Source organism: Biomphalaria glabrata, chromosome 17 (assembly GCF_947242115.1).
Source record: "Biomphalaria glabrata chromosome 17, xgBioGlab47.1, whole genome shotgun sequence".
In the NCBI taxonomy this organism is placed as follows: Eukaryota; Metazoa; Mollusca; class Gastropoda; family Planorbidae; genus Biomphalaria; species Biomphalaria glabrata.
The window spans coordinates 13,318,963-13,338,735 of NC_074727.1; the positions used below are offsets into that span (position 1 = coordinate 13,318,963).

Here is a 19,773-nt window from a genome sequence, read left to right on the forward strand (position 1 = left end):
GTACTACATCTTTGAGAATTTTGAAAAGTTCTAATTAAAATAATGAAATAATTACCTTCCTTATATCCAAGCCATCATCAAGAGTGTGTTTAAATGGACCCATCTCAACTTCACGAATAAGTTCTTTCTGGAGAAAAAAAAAATACAAATGAAACACCTATAAAGATAACAATTTAGCATACAATCACTATAATAGTTAGTGCCCATGTTAATTAATGTCATCCATGTGAAATAAAGCTAGCCAGGTAAAGAATGTAAAAAAAAAGCCTTTCTCTACTGAATACATCAATGCAATAAAGTTTACTCACCCTGACTTTAGTTTCGTTGTACAGGTGTGGTAACACTGTCTCTAGTAAATCTCTGATTAATGATGGCTTATTGTGAGCTGCTGAGTTAAAAGTAACTAATGCCACCCTGCGCACAGTCAGGTCTTCATCTTGTAACGTACGCAAGAAGTCACCAATGCATGTTTTAAGTAGGGGGTCAATGGGCTGAGGCTGGAAACAGAAGACATCAAATTTATTTTTTTAAAATAGCAATAGGGCATTTTCTTTGCTTTTATGAAAACATTCTGACAAAAACTCAATTCTAAATGTTCTATGTTAAAGAAAAAAAAAAACAAATTGTAAGAACTTTAATCATAAGCAAACCCCAAAAAAGCAAGAAATATGATTATTACAAAAATGAAATTCGTTGCTAGATATAAGAACTTCTAAAGTAAAAGTAAGGTAAAAATTTCATTTTTTTTTTATTAATGACTAATAATGTACAGTGAACTCTGATTTAGATGTTTCTGAGTCTATTAGGCCAAAAAGCATTTGTTAGATGAAGTAAAAAAATAATATGGAAAGACAAAGGCTTAGCCCTCTGCACCAAAATCAGACTGATGTGTTCCCTGGTCATGGCCACATTTTTATATGCTGTGAGTCTTGGACGCTGACTGTAGAGCTAGAGAGGAGGATCCTAGCAATGGAAATGAGATCCTACAGAAGGATCCTGGGTATCATGTTCAAAGACCGCATCACAGACCAAGAGATTAGAGACAAGAGTTACTGCAGCGATTGGACCCCACGCTGACCTGCTAACTATAGTAAAAAAATGCAGGCTTATAATCTATGGCCATATTACAAGATCTTCGGGGCTCGCAAAGATCTTCCTTCAGGGAACAGTACCAGGAAAAAGAAGAGGCAGACAAAGAAAGCGATGGGAGGACAACATAAAAGAATGGACAGGCCTGCCATTGAAAGAGGTTCTAAACAAGGCAAAGGACAGGGAGGAATGGAGAAAGACGGTCGACGAGTCTTGCTTGGTGCCCCAACGGTCCAACAGACTAAGGGATAGGTAAAGGTAAAGATGAAGTAAAGACTTTTCATTAGACTTTGATCACAAAAACAAATAATCTTTTGACATCAATGTTGATTAAACCAAATAAAGGACAAACTTCGTTTCCAGAGCAAGTTAATACTAAATGTTGTTTTTTTCCTAACCTTCACTTTTGCAGTCTAGCATCTCTTTCATTGGCTAGAATTAAAGTCAAAATACATCCTTATACATACCTGATCCGATATAGTAAATTTGATAGCTGTGACAACTGTACTCCTAGCCAGAGGTGAAGCATCATTCAAATGCTGCTGAAGACTACCTATCAAATTCCTCGGGTCAACAAGAGTCAGTTTGCCCATACATTCAGACACCACATTGCGTGTTCCTTCTTCGGGACACTCACAGTTATGGAATAACATAGTCCTAGCAAAAATACACAATAATCTATTACAACAGCCACAGTGTGAAGTAGTCTCTTTTTTTTTCTTCTAAAATGGTTTTAGGTTAGGGTTATAGACACGTATAAACAAACAGGTTTTTTTTTCACATCTTTTTACATGTGATGAATATTCTGTGCGTGAACTATATAGAAGTGTGGAATCATGAGGAAAGCACAAGTTTGGTCGTCTATATAGGGGTGTTTATTGTTGACTTATGTAAATGGGAGTAACTCGATCCATGTGAGACACTGTTAGCATAAATAATAAGAACTAGTTGACCCATGGTATTTCGCAAGACCGACCTTAGGCCACTGCAGTGGGCCTCGCACTTTCATAGGACCCGCACTAATTATATGTGTAAATTATTCAATTAAACCACATTTCCCGCGGCCTCCTGATTTACCAGGAGCTCCTGGAAATCTCCTGAAATTGCAAAATATAAGAAAGTGTCCTGGAAATCTCCAGAAATGATTAAATTCTTTTGAAAAACTCATAAAAATCTCCTGAAATATATAGACAAAAAATTGTAATTTTGGGGTTTCATTCAATATGGAAAATGCCAATCCGACGGGCAATAAAAAAACAACTTCATTATGCAATACTCGTAATGGTGGAATTTGGTGAAAGAAGCTTCTTGCGCCTAAAACTAATGAAGAATTACTTCTCGAAGATAGATTGAACATTTGGTAACTCTTGCTACTGAGCGTTATCTATGTTGGAATCAGAATTTTTATTATATACTGTATGACTTCGCTACACACAAGGCTCGTAAAGTAATTGTGTACGTAGTAAAGAATGAATAAAATGCAAAGACGAATTTATTTTCTAATACAAACTTTTAATTTTCACTTATTATCTGTATCCCTACCCAAACTTGGCCCCGCGAAATCCGTTTCGCATAGGGCCCCACAATGGTTAAGCTAATTGAACAAGTAAATATGCTAATGAACTGGTACAGGTAGACAAAAAAAAAGTATTTTAAGTGTTGTAAGTTAAAATTGGAGAGACAGTTGGAGACTGAAGATAGCAATGTACTTGTCATACTAAAAGTTAAAGCTGTTAAAAGAATTAGACTTGCCTTTGCTGTTGTGCAAGAATAAAAATTAAGACTCCCACAATACAAAAAGTCATCCACAACCAGAATCAAAACAAGTAAAAAAATATTCATTGCTTATGTGTACTCACCATATGGTTTTCACATAAGATTTTAAAATTTCTAACCCCGTCTGAGAACTGGACTCACAGTTGATTATCTGAAACCAAGGCATGATGACATATTCTTAACAAGTTCATGAGAGGAGCAGACAGTGTTATACAGAGAAGTGAAAGTTCCCATAACAGCTGAAATAGTCAAACCTTAACAAAAGATAATTGTTTGACACAAACATTGCACAATTCTAAGCCAAGAAAGGAAACATTACTTTGGATTCACCCAGTTATATAATAATAGAAACTTTCATTTGAATACCGGTATTTAATAACAGAACTATGTATCAAAATTATATAATATATGTAAACTAAATACTAGATACCAATATGAAAGAAAATGTCTTAAATGACCCTATACTTGACTTGCATATACTGTTATCTAAAATTAAATAATGAAAAAAAAAAAAGCTAAATATCAAGTCTACCTCTTTCAGGGAGTGTAACAACAAATACTGTCTCTTTGGTTGGTTTTCTATCTCTTGTAAAACAAAAGGCAAAAATTTGGGCAGATTTCCAACACTAACATTTCCTGTTAAAAACAAATGAAACAAAATATGTGCATAGTAAATTATTCATCTCTATTTTTTTTTCTATGCAGCAATAAGAAAACAGGGGGGGGGGAAGGGGGGGGGGCTAATATTTGTACCAACAGGATGTAATTTATATTAGCTTTAGATTTCCTTTCATTACAAAATCTTCACAAAATTTTAAAGAACTCACAAAAGAATTTTTGTAAACATCAAATCTATCATTTCTATATACGTTCTAAAATAACCAATAAACAAAACAAGATGAAACCATTCTTAATGAAAGTTTTAATTAAGACTAAGAACTTAAAAAATACTGCTGATTAAAAAAATAGAATATTAAAAAAAAAAAGCAATAATATAACCCACTGTGCACGATAAGTGTTAGCAATGTGTTAATGACTATTGACTCAAAGCATGAAATAAATATTACTAAACCTAGCAAGAAAATATCATAGCATACAGGTACGCATTGTTTTATTTTAAATAGAGTACATTTTAAATAAGAGATTGACAAATACATGTTGAAAATATACACAAAGAGAAGCCAGCTACTTACCAAGAGCATAAGAAGCTGCGGACTTGACTTCCTCATTAGGAGAAGAGAAACATTCTAATATGACATTCTGTATGTCTCCATGAGAACTTAAGTCTCTGTCCACATCAAAATGAACCAAAAAAAAACATTTGAATCAGAATCAAATTGACCAGAAATTTAAATTTTATTGTAGTTCTACAACACCATAAGCATAATTCAGTAAATGTTTCAGCCAAACGAAAGGAAATATAAAAGAGTTCAAAGGGCGTGGTGGCTGAGTAGTAAAGCACCTGGCTGAGGGGTCAAGGGTTCAAATATCAGCAAAGACTGGGACATGGGATTTTAGAATGCATTTGAGTCCACCCAACTCTAATCAGTTGGGGAAAGTAAAGGCAGTTGGTCATTGTATTGACCTTGACAACCTTTTCACTGTTGACCATAGGAACAGATGATTTTTTATACCATATGCCCAAGAGATTGCAAGGTGTGATGAAACTGGTACCTTAATTTTATTTATTTATTTTTTTTACTATAAAAGTTCTTGTAATGTTCTTTTGCTACCTATCTATGGAATATTAAATTTGACATTCTTGTAAATGATTAAAAAGTTGTTCTCTGTTGCACTCAAACTTATAAAGTTTTTAAATACAGGTTCCATTAAATTAATGCTAAAAATTTAAGAGAAAAAGAAAATCTGCCCTAATACATGGCATTGAGCTACTGCTCTAAAAAAAACAACATGAAAAGTATTAAATAAATGGAATGCAAAAGAAGATATCACTTTCACCTATCCTTTAGTCTGTTGGACCATTGAGGCACCAAACACATTTTTCAATGAACCCATAATTCTTAAAAATGGATCTAGTGTCAATCATTTTAAAAAATTAAATAAAATTATTTAAAATAGAGCCAATGAAGATATTCTTACATATTTTTTCCTATTTCTCCGAGTGCGAGCAAAGAAAATAAAACTATGTGCTCTGTAGATTTAGGATTCTTGATATCACTAACAAATTGGGCAACCACATTGGAGGCTTCTATGGGACTCATTTCTGTCAGAGCAGCAACACAGCGAGCTATGGAGTGGTAGGCCTGAAAATGCAATTTAAAAAGGAAAAATCAGAGGCAAGCATATTATAATGCATTAATTGAAATTCTAAACAACTACAGAGTACTATTGAAGCTGTCAATTTTAACAAATGCATTCCTACCTGACGGTGGATAGGACCACTTGTAAGTCTTGTGTCATAGACGGGAAGAATCAACATCTAAAGAGTGTACATTACAACAGATTTAGATTTTAGGAATGTTCAAATGGAAACTTTTTTTTTCCTTTTTTTTTTTAAAAAAGAACACATCTAACTACCTGCAGAAGGTCCCTAAACCCCAGTTTTGGTAAGCTCAAAGCTATAAGTGCTCTGAAGAATTCCAAGACAGCATTGAGGGCCCCACCCTGTAACAGTGGAGACTGAACCAGAATTAGGATCTGTGGCAGAATCTCTGTCTGGATGTTGGAAATAGACTGTTTATGGCTTCTGGAAATACTGGTCAACAGATTCAGAGTCAGCTGTAAAGAGAGTCAAATCATAGCATGAGTTAGTGATCTATAAATCTTCAAAGTTCTCAGAGAGTTAGAACTTAACCAACAATAAAAATTATAAAAACTAACTAAAAATTAGCATGTAAGATTGCATGGCACTATTGATAGTGTTTTTGTATAATCAAAATAACTATCACCTTTTTTTTTTATAAACAACAGAATAAAATGTTTGTAAAATGTTTTATATGTTTCGGATGTTCCTTCAAAGTTGAAGATAATTACTTCCTAGTTCAAACCTCCCACAGGACGACGGGGGATGGGAGCGGGCAGGGTTTGAACCCGGGACCATCGATGAATCTGAACGACAGTCCAGCGTGCAAACCGCACAACCAGGCAGCCAATAAGTTCTTCAAAGTGAAGTAATATTGTAAAACTCTCCCTCTGAACACTTGACTGGAAGATGATCTATTTTAAGTCAATATAGAGATTTAAAGGAAAGTTACAGTATGTGGATAGTTGAGCTAGATACACAGCCAGACTTGTCCTCCTTGGCTCTAAACTAACATATCTTGTTATACATGTTTGACGTTCAACTCAAAGAGCATAAGTTTTGTTATCACTTATTCATGTAGAGAAGAAACATATAAACAAGAACCTGTGAAATATGAAGATCATTCTCATTGATTAGAGGAGGCATTTCCTTCATGACGTCAGCTAGCATGTAGCCATTCACAGCTCCACCTAAAGATTCAAGAATTAAGTAAGATAAATAAGGATTCAAATTATTTTGTGTTTATATACAATAGAATCATATTTTTTTCTAATTAGAGCAGTCTCAGGTGAAAAGTATACATAGTGACTACAACAGGGGACTGATCTTCAAAGGGCATTGATCTCTAAAACAGGGGACTGCTCTTAAAGGGGCATTTAGCAATATAGAGTCAGGACCTACCATAGTTTTTGACAACAACATCTAGGCACTGGAGGGTACTCAGTTTTAGAGCTCGCTGATTCTTCCTCAAGAAAGAGGCCAGGATAGGGAAACCTTCTTCCTGCAATTTATATACACTCAGTCACCAAAGTGAAATAAACTTAGATTTTTTTTAAGACAACATAAGCCAGGGAATCAATACTATAATTTTAGAATTAATTTTTTTTTTCTGTTAACCTTTTACAATTAATTGCTACTTACCAATATAAACCTAATGTCAATGGCCAATGGTGATCTGTAAACAAACAAAAATTAATAACATTTTACTGTCATGGTAAAGTTGAAAATACAAGGTTTCACTGTATTTCCTGTTATTTTAAGTAAATCCACTAGCATTAACTATAAGCTATATTACTTCCCTATATATCTTTGAGACCTAAAAGCCTAGAACAGCAGTGATCAAATTATTCTATGCCTAATTCTTGGTTCCCAGCATCCCCCTCTGCACCCTTCATACTGGTTCATTATAGACATACTGCCATAAGAATGCAGGTGAATTTTAGACAAAAATTTTTTTGATGTTTTTTTTAAATGCCATAATAATATTTGTTATCTGTTTTAATAAGAAAAAACTTTAACTAAATAAGAATGTCCCAATTAATGATGAACTCAAAAAAAGTCAACTTTTTCTTAAGCAAGAAAATACTAACTGTGCAATTAATGTAAGAGCTTTAACAGTTGTCAATCTTGTAATTTCATTTTTCAGTCTCTCTAAAAAGATGGGAAGGCATTCTTTCAATTCTGCTAACAAACAATCTCCTAAGTTGGCAACAATTTGTCCCCTGGAAACAAAAAACAATGTAATCAAACATCACAAAACAAATATTGACACAATTTGTAAGCACCTTACTGCATTTGGTACAAAAAAAAATCTGAAGTGAAAGTAAATAAAAGCAGACATATGTTTGTAAGGAAAGTGACTAATTATTTTTATATTTTTAAGAGTGGAAGACCTTGTATTTTCTTCTTCTTCATCCAAAGAGGTATGATCAACAATTTCATAAGGCTGGGCGCAGTTGGGGTGGGTGTGTGGGGTTTATTATTCTGTTTAAGATTTATCTTATTCTTAGCTGTATGTAGACTGCTCTTAGCCTAAAGGGGGGGGGGGGTGGATACTGTCCAATTTGTTTGGAGTGGTCATTTATCTGTAAATAGCTCTGCTTGTGAATCTTGATGGTCAATAGGTGAGCCACTGTTCTTTATGATTGTTACCTAACACTGACTTGACAGAGTTGTAATTTGTCTGTCACATTGTTCCATGGATGATATTTTAAAGAGTGGATGACCATCTATTTTAAAATTAGATTATTTTATAACATAAAGGATTTATTTCAGATTTCAAATGGTTTATAATTTAAATGTGGAATAGGGTAGTTCAATTTCAATCATTTGTTTTACTTTGGTTCAAGACTGAAACTTTTCCCAGTGTTTCTAAATATAGTATCAGTTAAGTATTTTCATTTTAATTACAGTTTTTTTTTTAATTATTTCTGTTTTGCTTGATCAAAAGAGAAAGTGTATAGCCACTATAGTTAGTTATAAGTTTGACTTAATAAACAATTTGTGAGTTGAATTGAGTATGCTTGCTCTTGAGGGCAATGTGGCTTTTAAATTTCATTAGTGAACTAAATTTGATTACTGAACTATACAATAAGCTAATGTACATCAGAGGTGCCCAGCCTTTCTTTACCCGGAGGCAAAAAATAAATTTCCTACACCCATGTGACAGACCACATCTCCACACAAAAATAAATTTCCTACACCCATGTGTCAGACCACATCTCCACACAAAAAATAAATTTCCTACACCCATGTGTCAGACCACATCTCCACACAAAAAATAAATTTCCTACACCCATGTGACAGACCACATCTCTGAAAAAAAAAAAAATTTCCTACACCCATGTGACAGACCACATCTCTGAAAAAAAAAAAATTTCCTACATCCATGTGACAGACCATATCTCCACACAAAAAAAATCATTAAGTCCATTGAAACCAACCCTTGGAGGATTCATTATGTAATATGGGTGGAGGTTTTCTAGACTGAATTGCAAACCGACATAGGCTGCATATGGGTTACTGACTGACTTCTATCGGCTTACATTATCTATTTAAAGCCACATTATCCAGTAAAGTACCTAGCCTAAAATGACTTACATGCATGCAATAGCTCTTTCTTTCACCTCCTGATCTATATCAGCTGCCTTCAAGCGTTTCACTGTACAAGCATATAAACTTTTCACATAGGGGTTGTAATCAAAGTTGGACTTTTGATCTGTAGAAATATCAAGCATTGATGAATGAGCAATACATTATATAAAATATTTAGCATATGCAATGAATACATTATATAAAGTCTTTAGCATATGTTTATGGCAATGCTCATTACAATGATACTACTATCTTTTCCCACAGTACAGAGAGTAAGTCATCATGCAAAAAACAAGGTTGTTGTTTTTTTAGTCACCACATCTTTTGGATTTGATGTTATAACAGCATAAGTTGAACAAGAAAAATCTGATATTTTTTGAAAAAGGAAAACTGAATGTCACATAATAAAAGAAAGATGGTCAAAGTTGTTTTAAGTATGTAAAAAATATGTTTACATTTGGAGAAACAACAGTAATTTTTCACATAAAAATAGCAAATGGAGTTAAAATTAAGCAGAAATCTTTCCAATAGAAAATTCTTGCTGGCTCTTTCCAGTATATTTGAGAAGCTAATTTTAGGGAGGTTATTAAGAGGGGGTCAGTCAATAAGTTTCAAGCTTCAAATTAAGTCTACATTTGTGAATCTTTTATCCAAATAAAGTTCTATAGCGTGTTCATACTGTGTGCGTGTTCACTCTTTTCATTTCTTTTTAAGTAATTCAAAATTCTGTTAGTTCTACACCAAAACAAAGATTTCCCTGCAAAATTCAGGTCATCGGATTTTGATTTGACAATATTTTGACATGCTCACCACAGTTTTTTTTCTAATGTACAAGACAACACATAGTAATCAGTTTCTTTTACAGGGTATATAAATTAACTAATTTGAATTAGGAAAAGCTCAGGTCCTACTTACCCAAAGGCCGAAGTACTTTGACCAACTGCTGTGTTACTAGAAGTGCCTCTGATGTTATCTTGTAAAATTGATCCCCAACAGCATTGACAATCGGCTAACAAAGTAATGGAAAGAAAACAATACATTAAGCATTGCATGTCATTAAAGATTTATTCAACATTTAACTATTTTAGATCTTCTGACAGGCATTACAAAACAATTCCTCTCAATGAAACAAACCATCTCATCTTGGTCATTTATATAAAAGCCAAGTCTTAAAGAATAACTGGAATAACTGGAATCAAGAAATGTAGTTTAGGCAATAACAAAAGACTTTATCATATGCACACTTGGTTATCACCATTAAAAAAACAAAAAAACTATTTTTTTCAGTTTTGTAATGTGATTTTATAAACTTTTTTTTCAACAGTTTTTTTAGTTGTTGTTTTTTATTTATCTTACAGACTTAGAAGTTTATTGCAGAGATGCCTACATGCCAAAAGGGGAATGTGTATTCCCAGACCTGGAAATGTGTATTTTGAGGGTCAAATGTGTATTTTCCTAAATATAAAGAAATATATTCAGGAAATACTAAAAATAATTCAAGCAGGTAACATACATGAAATGCTGCAATTCTAAAGTTAACACAGCATTAATTTATATAAGATATTTTGCACATTAGTCAAAATATTTAAACATTTAGTCTTGAACTCTTGATCATAACTATTCTATAATATGAATATGTTAAAATGATGCCACTTGGCAATGATTTTATGATCATCTTTATAAGATGGAAGAAATTTCTGCTTTTGAGTAGATATAGATCTAGTTTCAGAAATCTAGAGAGCTACTAAGCCTAGATAGATCTAGTCAGTAGTCCAAGCCTATAATTAGATGTACTTTGATCAAGATTAGTTCTAAATTAGTTCCAAAACATAGCCAAAGACGGGAGTGCATGGAGACAGACTGTGCGTGCTGGGACAACCCTTGCTGAGAACAAAAGAATTGAAGTGGCCTTAATCAAGAAGGAAAAAAAGAAAGCTGCCCTGTCCGCTAGCCCTGAATCAGAGGCATACACATGTACGAATTGTGGCAAAGTCTGCCATTCTAGAATTGGCTTGATTAGCCACACCAGATTCTGCCCCGTCTCAAGATTAAGCCAAAACCAGTGACTCATTTGGGCGCATCCATTGCCTTTTGAGACAAAAGGAGCCATATATAGTTCTAAATCTTTAACTAAGTCTAGTAAACACGTCCAGATCTAGATCAAGAATGTTTATTAATCTAGATTTCCGTAAATCCTATTATAGGTGCCTGACATCGTAAAATATCTCTAGATCTAGATCTAGTTCTAGATTCAGCCTAGAAGAATTAGAACTAATGAATCCCAATCAGTTTGAAGACTTCATATAAACTGACAGATTGAAAGGAACTCTGCTTTATTTAGATTAGTTAGATATAGGAGGCTAAACATTTAAAATCTTCATGCGCCAGGGCACGAAGAAAAAAAAACGATACTATGCCGTTGTTGATTAATAAGAATGGTCCATTTCCAGGCTTTGACGCATTGATCTATATATATGATTAGCAAGACCTTTTTTTTTTTTTGAGGGGAAAATGCGTATGTCCAGCTGTACTCGCGTATTTTCGTGTCCATTTGCATACATAATACGCAAGATGCATACTTATAGGCATGGTTTTCAAATCTATTATGTTTAACTCCCTTTGGAAAAGGGGGGGGGGGGGGGATTGTTCTTAATTTTTTTTTTTTTTTGGTTAATGTGTGTTTCAGGGGGAGCTAGGTACCAGATGTAATAATTAGCCCACAAAGAGCAATACAGTAGAGAATAAATCCTAACAATTCGATTTGTAACAATTCAGTTGTTGAAAATTTTAATCATTGTCAGAACAGTTAAATTAATAGTTTGAATAGTCAAATCAGGGACATCTTTGTAACTTTCAAAGGACAGCTTTCTAAAAATGTATAAAACTTGTTCAAATGTTACATACCGGCACCAAAGCTTTAATGTGAGGATGGAACACAACATGGCTGTGGTTACTCAGCAAAGTGTTCAGAAAAGACAAAGTGTCAATCTTCATGTTGGAGCTGGTGTTCTTGTCTCCTAGGGAGTACTGGATCCCTGGCATCAAACTGGTCAAGTGCTGGTCCAAGGCCCCGGGCAGCACTAGGACCAGCTCAGTCAGCAGGCTGAAACACCCTTGCCTAGTTTTGATGCTTTTCTCCTTCAGCTGTCTGTGGACTGCTCTGACAATGTCAGGCACTTGTGCACGTAGCATATTCAATGGACTGTAGTAACAAAGAAATAGATACCTCTTCAGAACCTTTCTTGAATTTTTATATATTGATGTCAATGTAGCATTTATAACATTTTAGAATCCAAAATTAATACTGATAAATAGTTCAAAATGATATTTTACAAAATGAGGTAAAATGAGCCAGGTATTAGTAAAGATTATTTCCTCATTAACTAAAAACTTGAAATGGTAAAATGTTTTTATGACAAAATGAGTTACAGCCTATACTTTCTACAAGGCATATGAAGGAAAGCTTAGGGATGCACAGAATTACTTGTCCTATTCCAGACCACCACTAGAAGATGGACTGTCAGAAGCGTGGTAGAGAGGCCAAGTGCGCTTGAACTTGGCTTGGCTACCTAATAGGGGGCTCGAGGTTCAACACCCAACTCGGGCAGAGTTGTGTTTACTGAGCGCCTAAAGGCAGCACGGAAAACCAACTCCTAGATACCTCCTCCCCCCACTGGTCCACAAATGAGATTGGACCAAAAGCGCTCTGAGCATGCTATAAGCATGAAAGTAGCGCTATATAAAAGCTATAATAATAATAATAATTTCAGCTCAGGATTTTCAAATTGGATAGTCAAGTGCTTGACCATGGGGGTCACACCATCCCATTTAGCTGACACATGCTCTAGATGTATTCATGTTAATCAGTAACTTATCAATTTTCTAACTTTATGTTTAGTATACATTGAAAAACCTACCCTTCTTGAGCTTCAGTATTGTCCACTCCAGCAATAATAACTGGACGAGTTTGTTTCAGTAATGCAATGTAAGCATGAAATATATCTGATTTTACATTTTCCTCTCGCTCTGCAAGACAAGCACAAAAACATTGTACCAGCAAGGTTAGAAACTTGATTACATGACAGACTTTTTTTATTGTATCATGAGTTTCATTTAAATCAAGACCAACATTACCAATTTCTGTGTTTATTAAAACTTCAAAATAAATTACTAACTGATAGTAAATAGTATTCAATAAAAAAATTTACAGATAATAAATAATCTATACAAGCATTGAACCTGGCAGAGCACTTATTTCAATATCATGGCTAAAAGTATAAAGTCTAACATCAAAAGACAAATCTTTTTTTTTTAAACTTTTTCTTCATTATTATGATAGTAGCTTAGATTATTATGATAGTGGCTTAGATTATTATTTTTACTATGCACATTTTTTTTTAGAAAGGTTAGCTCAGTACATCTCAGAATATTATTTTAAGTTAAAAAAAATATACACATTGTCTAATAAACTTCAATTCACAATATACTTAAGCATTTAATTTTTCTTAAAACACTAGCAGCCATTTTGCTTGCTAGTTGGGATATGAAGCAGACGGGCATAGCAGAAGTAATAATATAGATAACTAGAAATCTATTTAAAGTGTGTACCTTTAAACCTGGCAATCAAGGCTGGAGATACAGTTTTATAAAACTCTGGCAACATATCATGACGGGTGCTAACAACAGCTTCCAGGCATTTAGCTGCTGACCTCCTGACCTTCCAGCTCATGTCATCATCATCACTGTATTCATCCTCTGTTTCCCTGCAATACAATTTTATGGTTAAATGTTGCCACGGTATCTGCCCATTCAAAACACTTTCTTGGTTTGCACAATTCAAGTGATGCAAAAAAAAAAGTTTTATATACTTTAACTTGAGTTCAATAACTCTAGCAAGGTGCAGTGGCTGAGTGGTAAAGTATTTGGTTTCTGAATCAGAGGGTCAAGGGTTCGAATCCTGGTGAAGACTGAGATTTTTAACTTCAGGATCTTTCAAGCGCATCCGAGTCCACCCAGTTCTAATGGGTTCCTGACATTAGGTGGGGAAAAGTAAAGGCAGTTAGTCATTGTGCTGGCCACATGACACCCTCATCAACCATGGGCCACAGACACAAATTACCTTAACATCATCTGCCCCCTAGGTCGTAAGGTCTCAAAAAAAATGTATCAAAACCCAGTTTTCCAAATTTAATAGCTCATGTTCAAAGATTCTGAGCAATGTGCATCTTTTTTTCAGGAATGAAATTGTAAAAAATCTATGTCAAATAAAGTTAGTAACTCAGTAAATATATATGTCCCAATTTAAAACAACATTATGAAGAATCGTTACTTGTATCTTGCATTAATCTATTTAATAATTTTAAAACATTTTAATTCACTTATTGTATTTAAATATTAAAAAATGATTATCACCCGTCAAAATGTTTCTTTTTAGTTATTTGCATATCACTGATCTAGTCAATAAAAATTCAGCAAAAGTAATAAGATATTCTCTTTATCAAGGTGTAATGTAAGCAATGACATCTCTTTTATACCAAAATATATCAATCCATATATTTTTATATACTCACTCATCATCCTCCTCTTCTTGGACATCTGTATCCATTTCTTCATCTTCATCATCATCATAATTGTAATTAGGGTCATGACACACATACTTCAAGCAAATAGCTATTATCTGTTAAGAAAAACATTAGTACTTTAAAATCTAGCAATAATTTGCAAACATCATTAATTAATAGATGTCCACTTGTTGTCACTTCAGAGTAATAGCTATTTTTTATTTATTATTATTTGTTACAAAATAATTAGTTATTTACAAAATAAATATAACATTTAATATAATTATTTTAAAAAATTAAAAAAAATAAATAAATAAAACAAGAAGAATTAAAAAGCCATGGATGAGAACTATTTATTAACAATGCTGTGTTGTGAAATTTTCCTTACATCAGGAATAAAGTTAGAAACCTCTTTAGGACATCGTCGTACAAATGATTCAAATGCTTGAAGGCAAAACTCTGTTAGCTCATCATCATCCGTCTTACAGAATCTTACAATGAGTGGTACCATTTTATCTAGGTATTCACCAAATCTACCCCCAGCCTGACGACTAGTACAAAAATAAAATATTATATAAAGTATATAAAGTTAAGTCATAAGTTTCTGTGCATAAAAAAAATTATATATACATATATATATATTGTAAACTATTTTTTGCTAAACTAATTACAAATCACTCAATGTCTTAAAAATGAATGTAAGCACCTGATGGCGCCCACACACTGGATGTAGGTACGAGTGGTAGAAGTTGATGAGTTCTTGGTCAATTCAGTCAAAAGATACTCAATCAACTCATTGAAGAGTGATGTACTGCAGCTCATCACTAAGTGTCCTAGAAAATTGATTAACACATTTTAGATTAACAATAAATCTTAGGAGCATATGATAGCATGTGATAAAATTGTTCTGTCTTAAACTAGAACAGTAGCTAAGAGCTAGATGTAACAACCAACAGACATCTTTCTTCTGATTTAACTGTTAGAGAACTAAAAGATGTAAAGACAATACATAAAACTATTATCATTATTGTTGTTTTTATTATAACTACTTAAATATCTGAGTGTGGACATTATTAATGTATTGCAGAATCTTCAAAATAATGTCAAAGGATGTAGACTATTGGCAGTTGTAGCCTAAGGAGTACAAACCTGTCGAAACAAATGTGCCACGACAAGACATCAGTGTACTTGATTGTTTAAGTTACTAACATAGGACAAACATGCAAGCATTAATTAAGGTATATTCTAAATGGACCAAATAACATTCAATCTGAACACTGAACATTAAGAGGAATCCAATGCCTTATGTGTGTTATGCATTCAATCATCTCTACTAGTTTTTCTAGCGATTGGCTAAAATATTTTTTCTACAAATATAAGGAATGAGGGTTAAGATAGATAAATTGAATTTTCTATCAAGTAGATACTAGGATGTACAGCACAAAATAAACTGACATAACAAGCAAGAAGGATAAAGTTAGCACCAGAAGAAATAAAGTTTTGAAATAATAGTACCCCTTTCAGACTATGCAGTCTAAAGGGCAGATGGTGTAAAGGTTTTCTGTTCTGTGGCCCAAGTTTAATGAGGATATCATGTGGCCAGCACAATGACAAACTGCCGTTACTTTTCCCTAACTAATGTTAGATACCCATTATAGTTATAGAGGTGCCCTAAAGACGCTGAAATTAAAAATCCCAGTCTTCACTAGGATTTGAACCTGGGAACCTACAGTTCATAAGCCAAGCACTTACCACTCAGCCACTGTGCCTATTAAAATGACTAAAGAAAATGAACCACTCATCCAGGCAACAGAAAGGCACCAAAGTTAATCTAATGCTCCTAACACAAGCAAAAAGTCAACATGATCAACAAAGTCTGAGCTAAAAGAACTTGGAGAGCAGTGTTAATGCTTATTGTGCTGATGTAACACACACACAAATGAAAGTTTACATTGGACAATCTAATGCACAATAAGAAGAAAGTTCTCACCAATAGCAATGATCGCTCTCTTTCTTACAGCTAACCTTGGACTTGACAACTGAGGCAATAAGGCTTGCTTAATTGTAATATGAAAACTGATCAACAAACCTTTAAAAAAAAAGATTCAGCTTAATCATAAAATCAATTGCAAATCACATTTTTATCAATATGAAATTCAGAATTCCAAAATGATCTATAGGCAATGTCAATTTTCAAGTTAGTTGCAACTTACTGTTGATCAAGAAAATTGTTTTCAATAAATTTTGTTAGTTTATTCATTGTCAATATGTATATCAGTAAGTGATGCTTTATGTTATAGCAATAAAGTGTAATTAAATAATTGAAAAAACACTAGTACAAGAATTTTCAGCTGACTTCCTTTAACAAATATCTTTTAATACTTCTTACTTAATCATAACAATCATAACATCATTCCAACTTTATAAGTACTCTTGCATGTTTAAAAACGGTTAATTTGTTGACTTACCACCAAATCGACTTAACAAATCTCCAAGAATATCCAAAGCTTCAAGTTGTACAGGTACATCTTCTTGCTAATCAATAGTAAAAAGAAAAATACATTTTAAAAACTTTTTTTCCACAATTTCAATTAATTTTTATCAAACAGAATTTAATTCTTGGTGCATTATTCGGCATAAAGAGTCTAGAGCTAAAACCAACATTTTTTTTTTTACCTTTTAAAATTATAATGAATTCCTTATCTTGTCTTTGCCATTTATTTGTACACACACAAAAACAAAGACATTGCTTTCAACAAACAAGTTTAATGTGCCTCAAACTAGACAAGTTAAAATTAAATCATCATTTAACATGATTAACTCAGATTGGGGGGGGGGGGGGGTAGAAGCAATTTAAAAAGCAGGAAATGGGGGTGGGGTGGGGTAAAAGTAATTTAATTTTGCCATGAGAAGAATCCAAACAGAAAGTAACAAGTTATGTAAACCCTAACCCCATCTGTCACACTTAGAGATCTATCAAAAACTATAATCACTATTCAAAATCTGATTTCACTATATCATGTTCCATATAGGTGCATTTGGTTCCTTTGGTCTTCTGAAAGCAAACCCTTTTATTTTTTTTTTAATTAAGCATGGAAACACATACTTTTTTTAAAAAACAAAATTAAAAAGCCTCTGATAGATTGTAAATTGACGAGTGTAGATTTGAAGAGGAATAATAATCAAGCTGTTTTGTCATCTATAAAAAATATTATATATTATATATATATATATATTATATATTATTTAATATTATATATATAAAATGTTTGTCTACCAATCATCAATGAATAATTCTCTGGTGAGAAAAAATCTTTACTACTTTCATATATGAAGATGCACTTGTAAGCTAGAAATAATACATACAACTGTTCACAAGTTCCTAACATAGCTAAAATCTGACAAACCTTGGCAATGGCATTTGTAAGGCGTGTTGTGATCTTTTTACAGATGCTAGCAGCCAGAGTGGTTGAGGAAGGTGGCAACTCTGTTATTACTGTCTTCAGTCCTTTAGGTAAGAAAACAATATTGTAATGATAAACAAAAGTATATTAATTTTCACTGCAGAAAAAATATATGGATCAGGGGGAATGTTAAGCTGCAAATCACATGAAGAACTAGCAACAAATGAGATTACACAAAAATTTGAAATTTAGAATAGAAAAAAGTAAAAGAAGTAATTAGAAAAGTGTGTGTGTGTGTAAATGTGAGAAAACAGAAAGAAAAAAAAAGGACAAGTGAACACAATGGTTTCTGCTAAAGCCATAGATTAAAAAAAAGAGTTTTAATGTTATTTGAACATGTCTGATAAGCCTTGTAACTGTACATACTTATGGCTTACTTATTTACACAGATGCATTTTGAAAAAGCCCAATATAATAATAATAATATCTTTATTATCTTTGAGGATAGTTGAAAAAAAAAAAAGGTCATAATTACCTATACTAGAAATATCTCTCAGTTGTTCCTTATCTGACAACATGTTGCTGCATAGTGTGTCTACAATTGTCTCCACTTGAAACTCTTTCACTTTGCTCACAAGTGGACCAAGGCTTTAATGAAAAACATTGAACATGTCACTATTTTTTCTTACATATTTGATAAGCATACAAATGATCAATATTACTACTATAAACATACCCACTGGTTAAGCCAAGTATTTTTTCCCCTTGATATAAGAGTGACATGATGTGCACAGAATTTTCTTTTTTAAATATTAACCGATAAAAGAATTTCCCACTTAAAAGAATCAAAAGTATTAAATATTGACTTTAAACATAGCATAATAATAACTAATTTATGAGTATTAACTTATATGATGCTACATCAACTAGAATCAAAACTGCTGATATTAAAAACCCAATCTTACCATTTCACTGCTAGATTTTGAACTTCTCCATTTTTATCTTCCAGTAATTTTAACAGCATTTTAACCACCTGTGAGATGACATTAAAAAAATATATATATATATATATATATCTGCTGCATTGCAGAATAAAAAAGGTACTTAGACATATGGAAAACATGAAGTAAAAACTTTTTTTTTTCACTGTTTTTGTGTGTGGGGGGAGGGGGGGTATTTTTATTTTTTACTAATTTTTTAATTGCTAGATCAAAAAGCAGCATGTATAATTGGATGGCTAAGTAATAATTCTATATGGCTAATCACCTTTCTCTCACTGTCATCATCCAGCTTTATGGAGTCTTTCTGTAGCTCAGCCATCAGATCATTAGTGGCCATGAAACGAAAGTCTTTGTCTGTAGACGTCATCTAAAATATATAATATATTACAACAATAAGTCAATCATCATTAGACACAATCCAAAACCAAGCATTGCGGCTAATTAGTGGAGGTATGAGAACTACTCCCACAGCAGCCTGTGAAATAGACTCCAATATTGAACCTCTTAAGTTAAGGCGCAACAGAGCAGCTTTAGAAGCTATTGAGAGATACAGAAGGTTGGAGGATGATCATCCTAATAAATTACTAACACAGAGAAATAGAAAAAACAACCAAAAAAGCAAAGGACTCTGATCCAACTTACTGACGAACTAGCCCTAAAACACCACCTACCCAACAGAGAAAAAATTACCAGATTTTCTAACATTACGCCCGGACTAAACTACAAACAACCAACCATCAAAACACATTTACTAAATAACACCTTAACAAAAGAATCTAATCCACTGGGGCTCAAAGTAGGCATGCTTGAAACAATTGAAAGCTATTAAAAAAAAAGCTATCTATATATATACAAACGGATCAGCTTTCAAAGCCACCATCAATGCTGGTCTTGGTGCCTTCCTGGTCTTCCCTAAAAATAAACACTTTGAGATAAGCGCACCCTGTGGCGATTACTGCTCAAACTTCCAAGCCAAAATTGAAGCAATTACCATAGCACTCCAGACAGTGGAAAACAAATTATATGAAGGAGTGCAACCACCATCAGATATTGTTGTCTTTACAGACTCCCAATCTACTCTGCAA

General features: G+C 33.2%; 1 protein-coding gene across 1 annotated transcript in view; it reads right to left on the reverse strand.

Annotated features, from left to right (window-relative positions):
• The window catches only part of LOC106055560 (cullin-associated NEDD8-dissociated protein 1-like), a 28,589-nt gene that overhangs the window by 3,147 nt on the left and 5,669 nt on the right, over positions 1-19,773 (reverse strand). The window contains exons 2-28 of the mRNA XM_013211858.2: positions 18,954-19,055; positions 18,653-18,720; positions 18,223-18,335; positions 17,691-17,791; positions 16,752-16,818; positions 16,274-16,372; positions 14,990-15,116; positions 14,672-14,834; positions 14,293-14,399; positions 13,331-13,485; positions 12,640-12,748; positions 11,627-11,924; positions 9,638-9,731; positions 8,729-8,846; positions 7,219-7,350; positions 6,770-6,803; positions 6,530-6,629; positions 6,233-6,318; positions 5,404-5,604; positions 5,249-5,305; positions 4,966-5,129; positions 4,059-4,153; positions 3,398-3,501; positions 2,949-3,016; positions 1,557-1,746; positions 309-497; positions 56-127 (exon numbers count right to left, since the gene is read on the reverse strand). Of these exons, the coding sequence (XP_013067312.2) occupies positions 56-127; positions 309-497; positions 1,557-1,746; positions 2,949-3,016; positions 3,398-3,501; positions 4,059-4,153; positions 4,966-5,129; positions 5,249-5,305; positions 5,404-5,604; positions 6,233-6,318; positions 6,530-6,629; positions 6,770-6,803; positions 7,219-7,350; positions 8,729-8,846; positions 9,638-9,731; positions 11,627-11,924; positions 12,640-12,748; positions 13,331-13,485; positions 14,293-14,399; positions 14,672-14,834; positions 14,990-15,116; positions 16,274-16,372; positions 16,752-16,818; positions 17,691-17,791; positions 18,223-18,335; positions 18,653-18,720; positions 18,954-19,055 (3,213 nt within the window). The remainder of the gene's footprint in view (positions 1-55; positions 128-308; positions 498-1,556; positions 1,747-2,948; positions 3,017-3,397; positions 3,502-4,058; positions 4,154-4,965; positions 5,130-5,248; positions 5,306-5,403; positions 5,605-6,232; positions 6,319-6,529; positions 6,630-6,769; positions 6,804-7,218; positions 7,351-8,728; positions 8,847-9,637; positions 9,732-11,626; positions 11,925-12,639; positions 12,749-13,330; positions 13,486-14,292; positions 14,400-14,671; positions 14,835-14,989; positions 15,117-16,273; positions 16,373-16,751; positions 16,819-17,690; positions 17,792-18,222; positions 18,336-18,652; positions 18,721-18,953; positions 19,056-19,773) is intronic.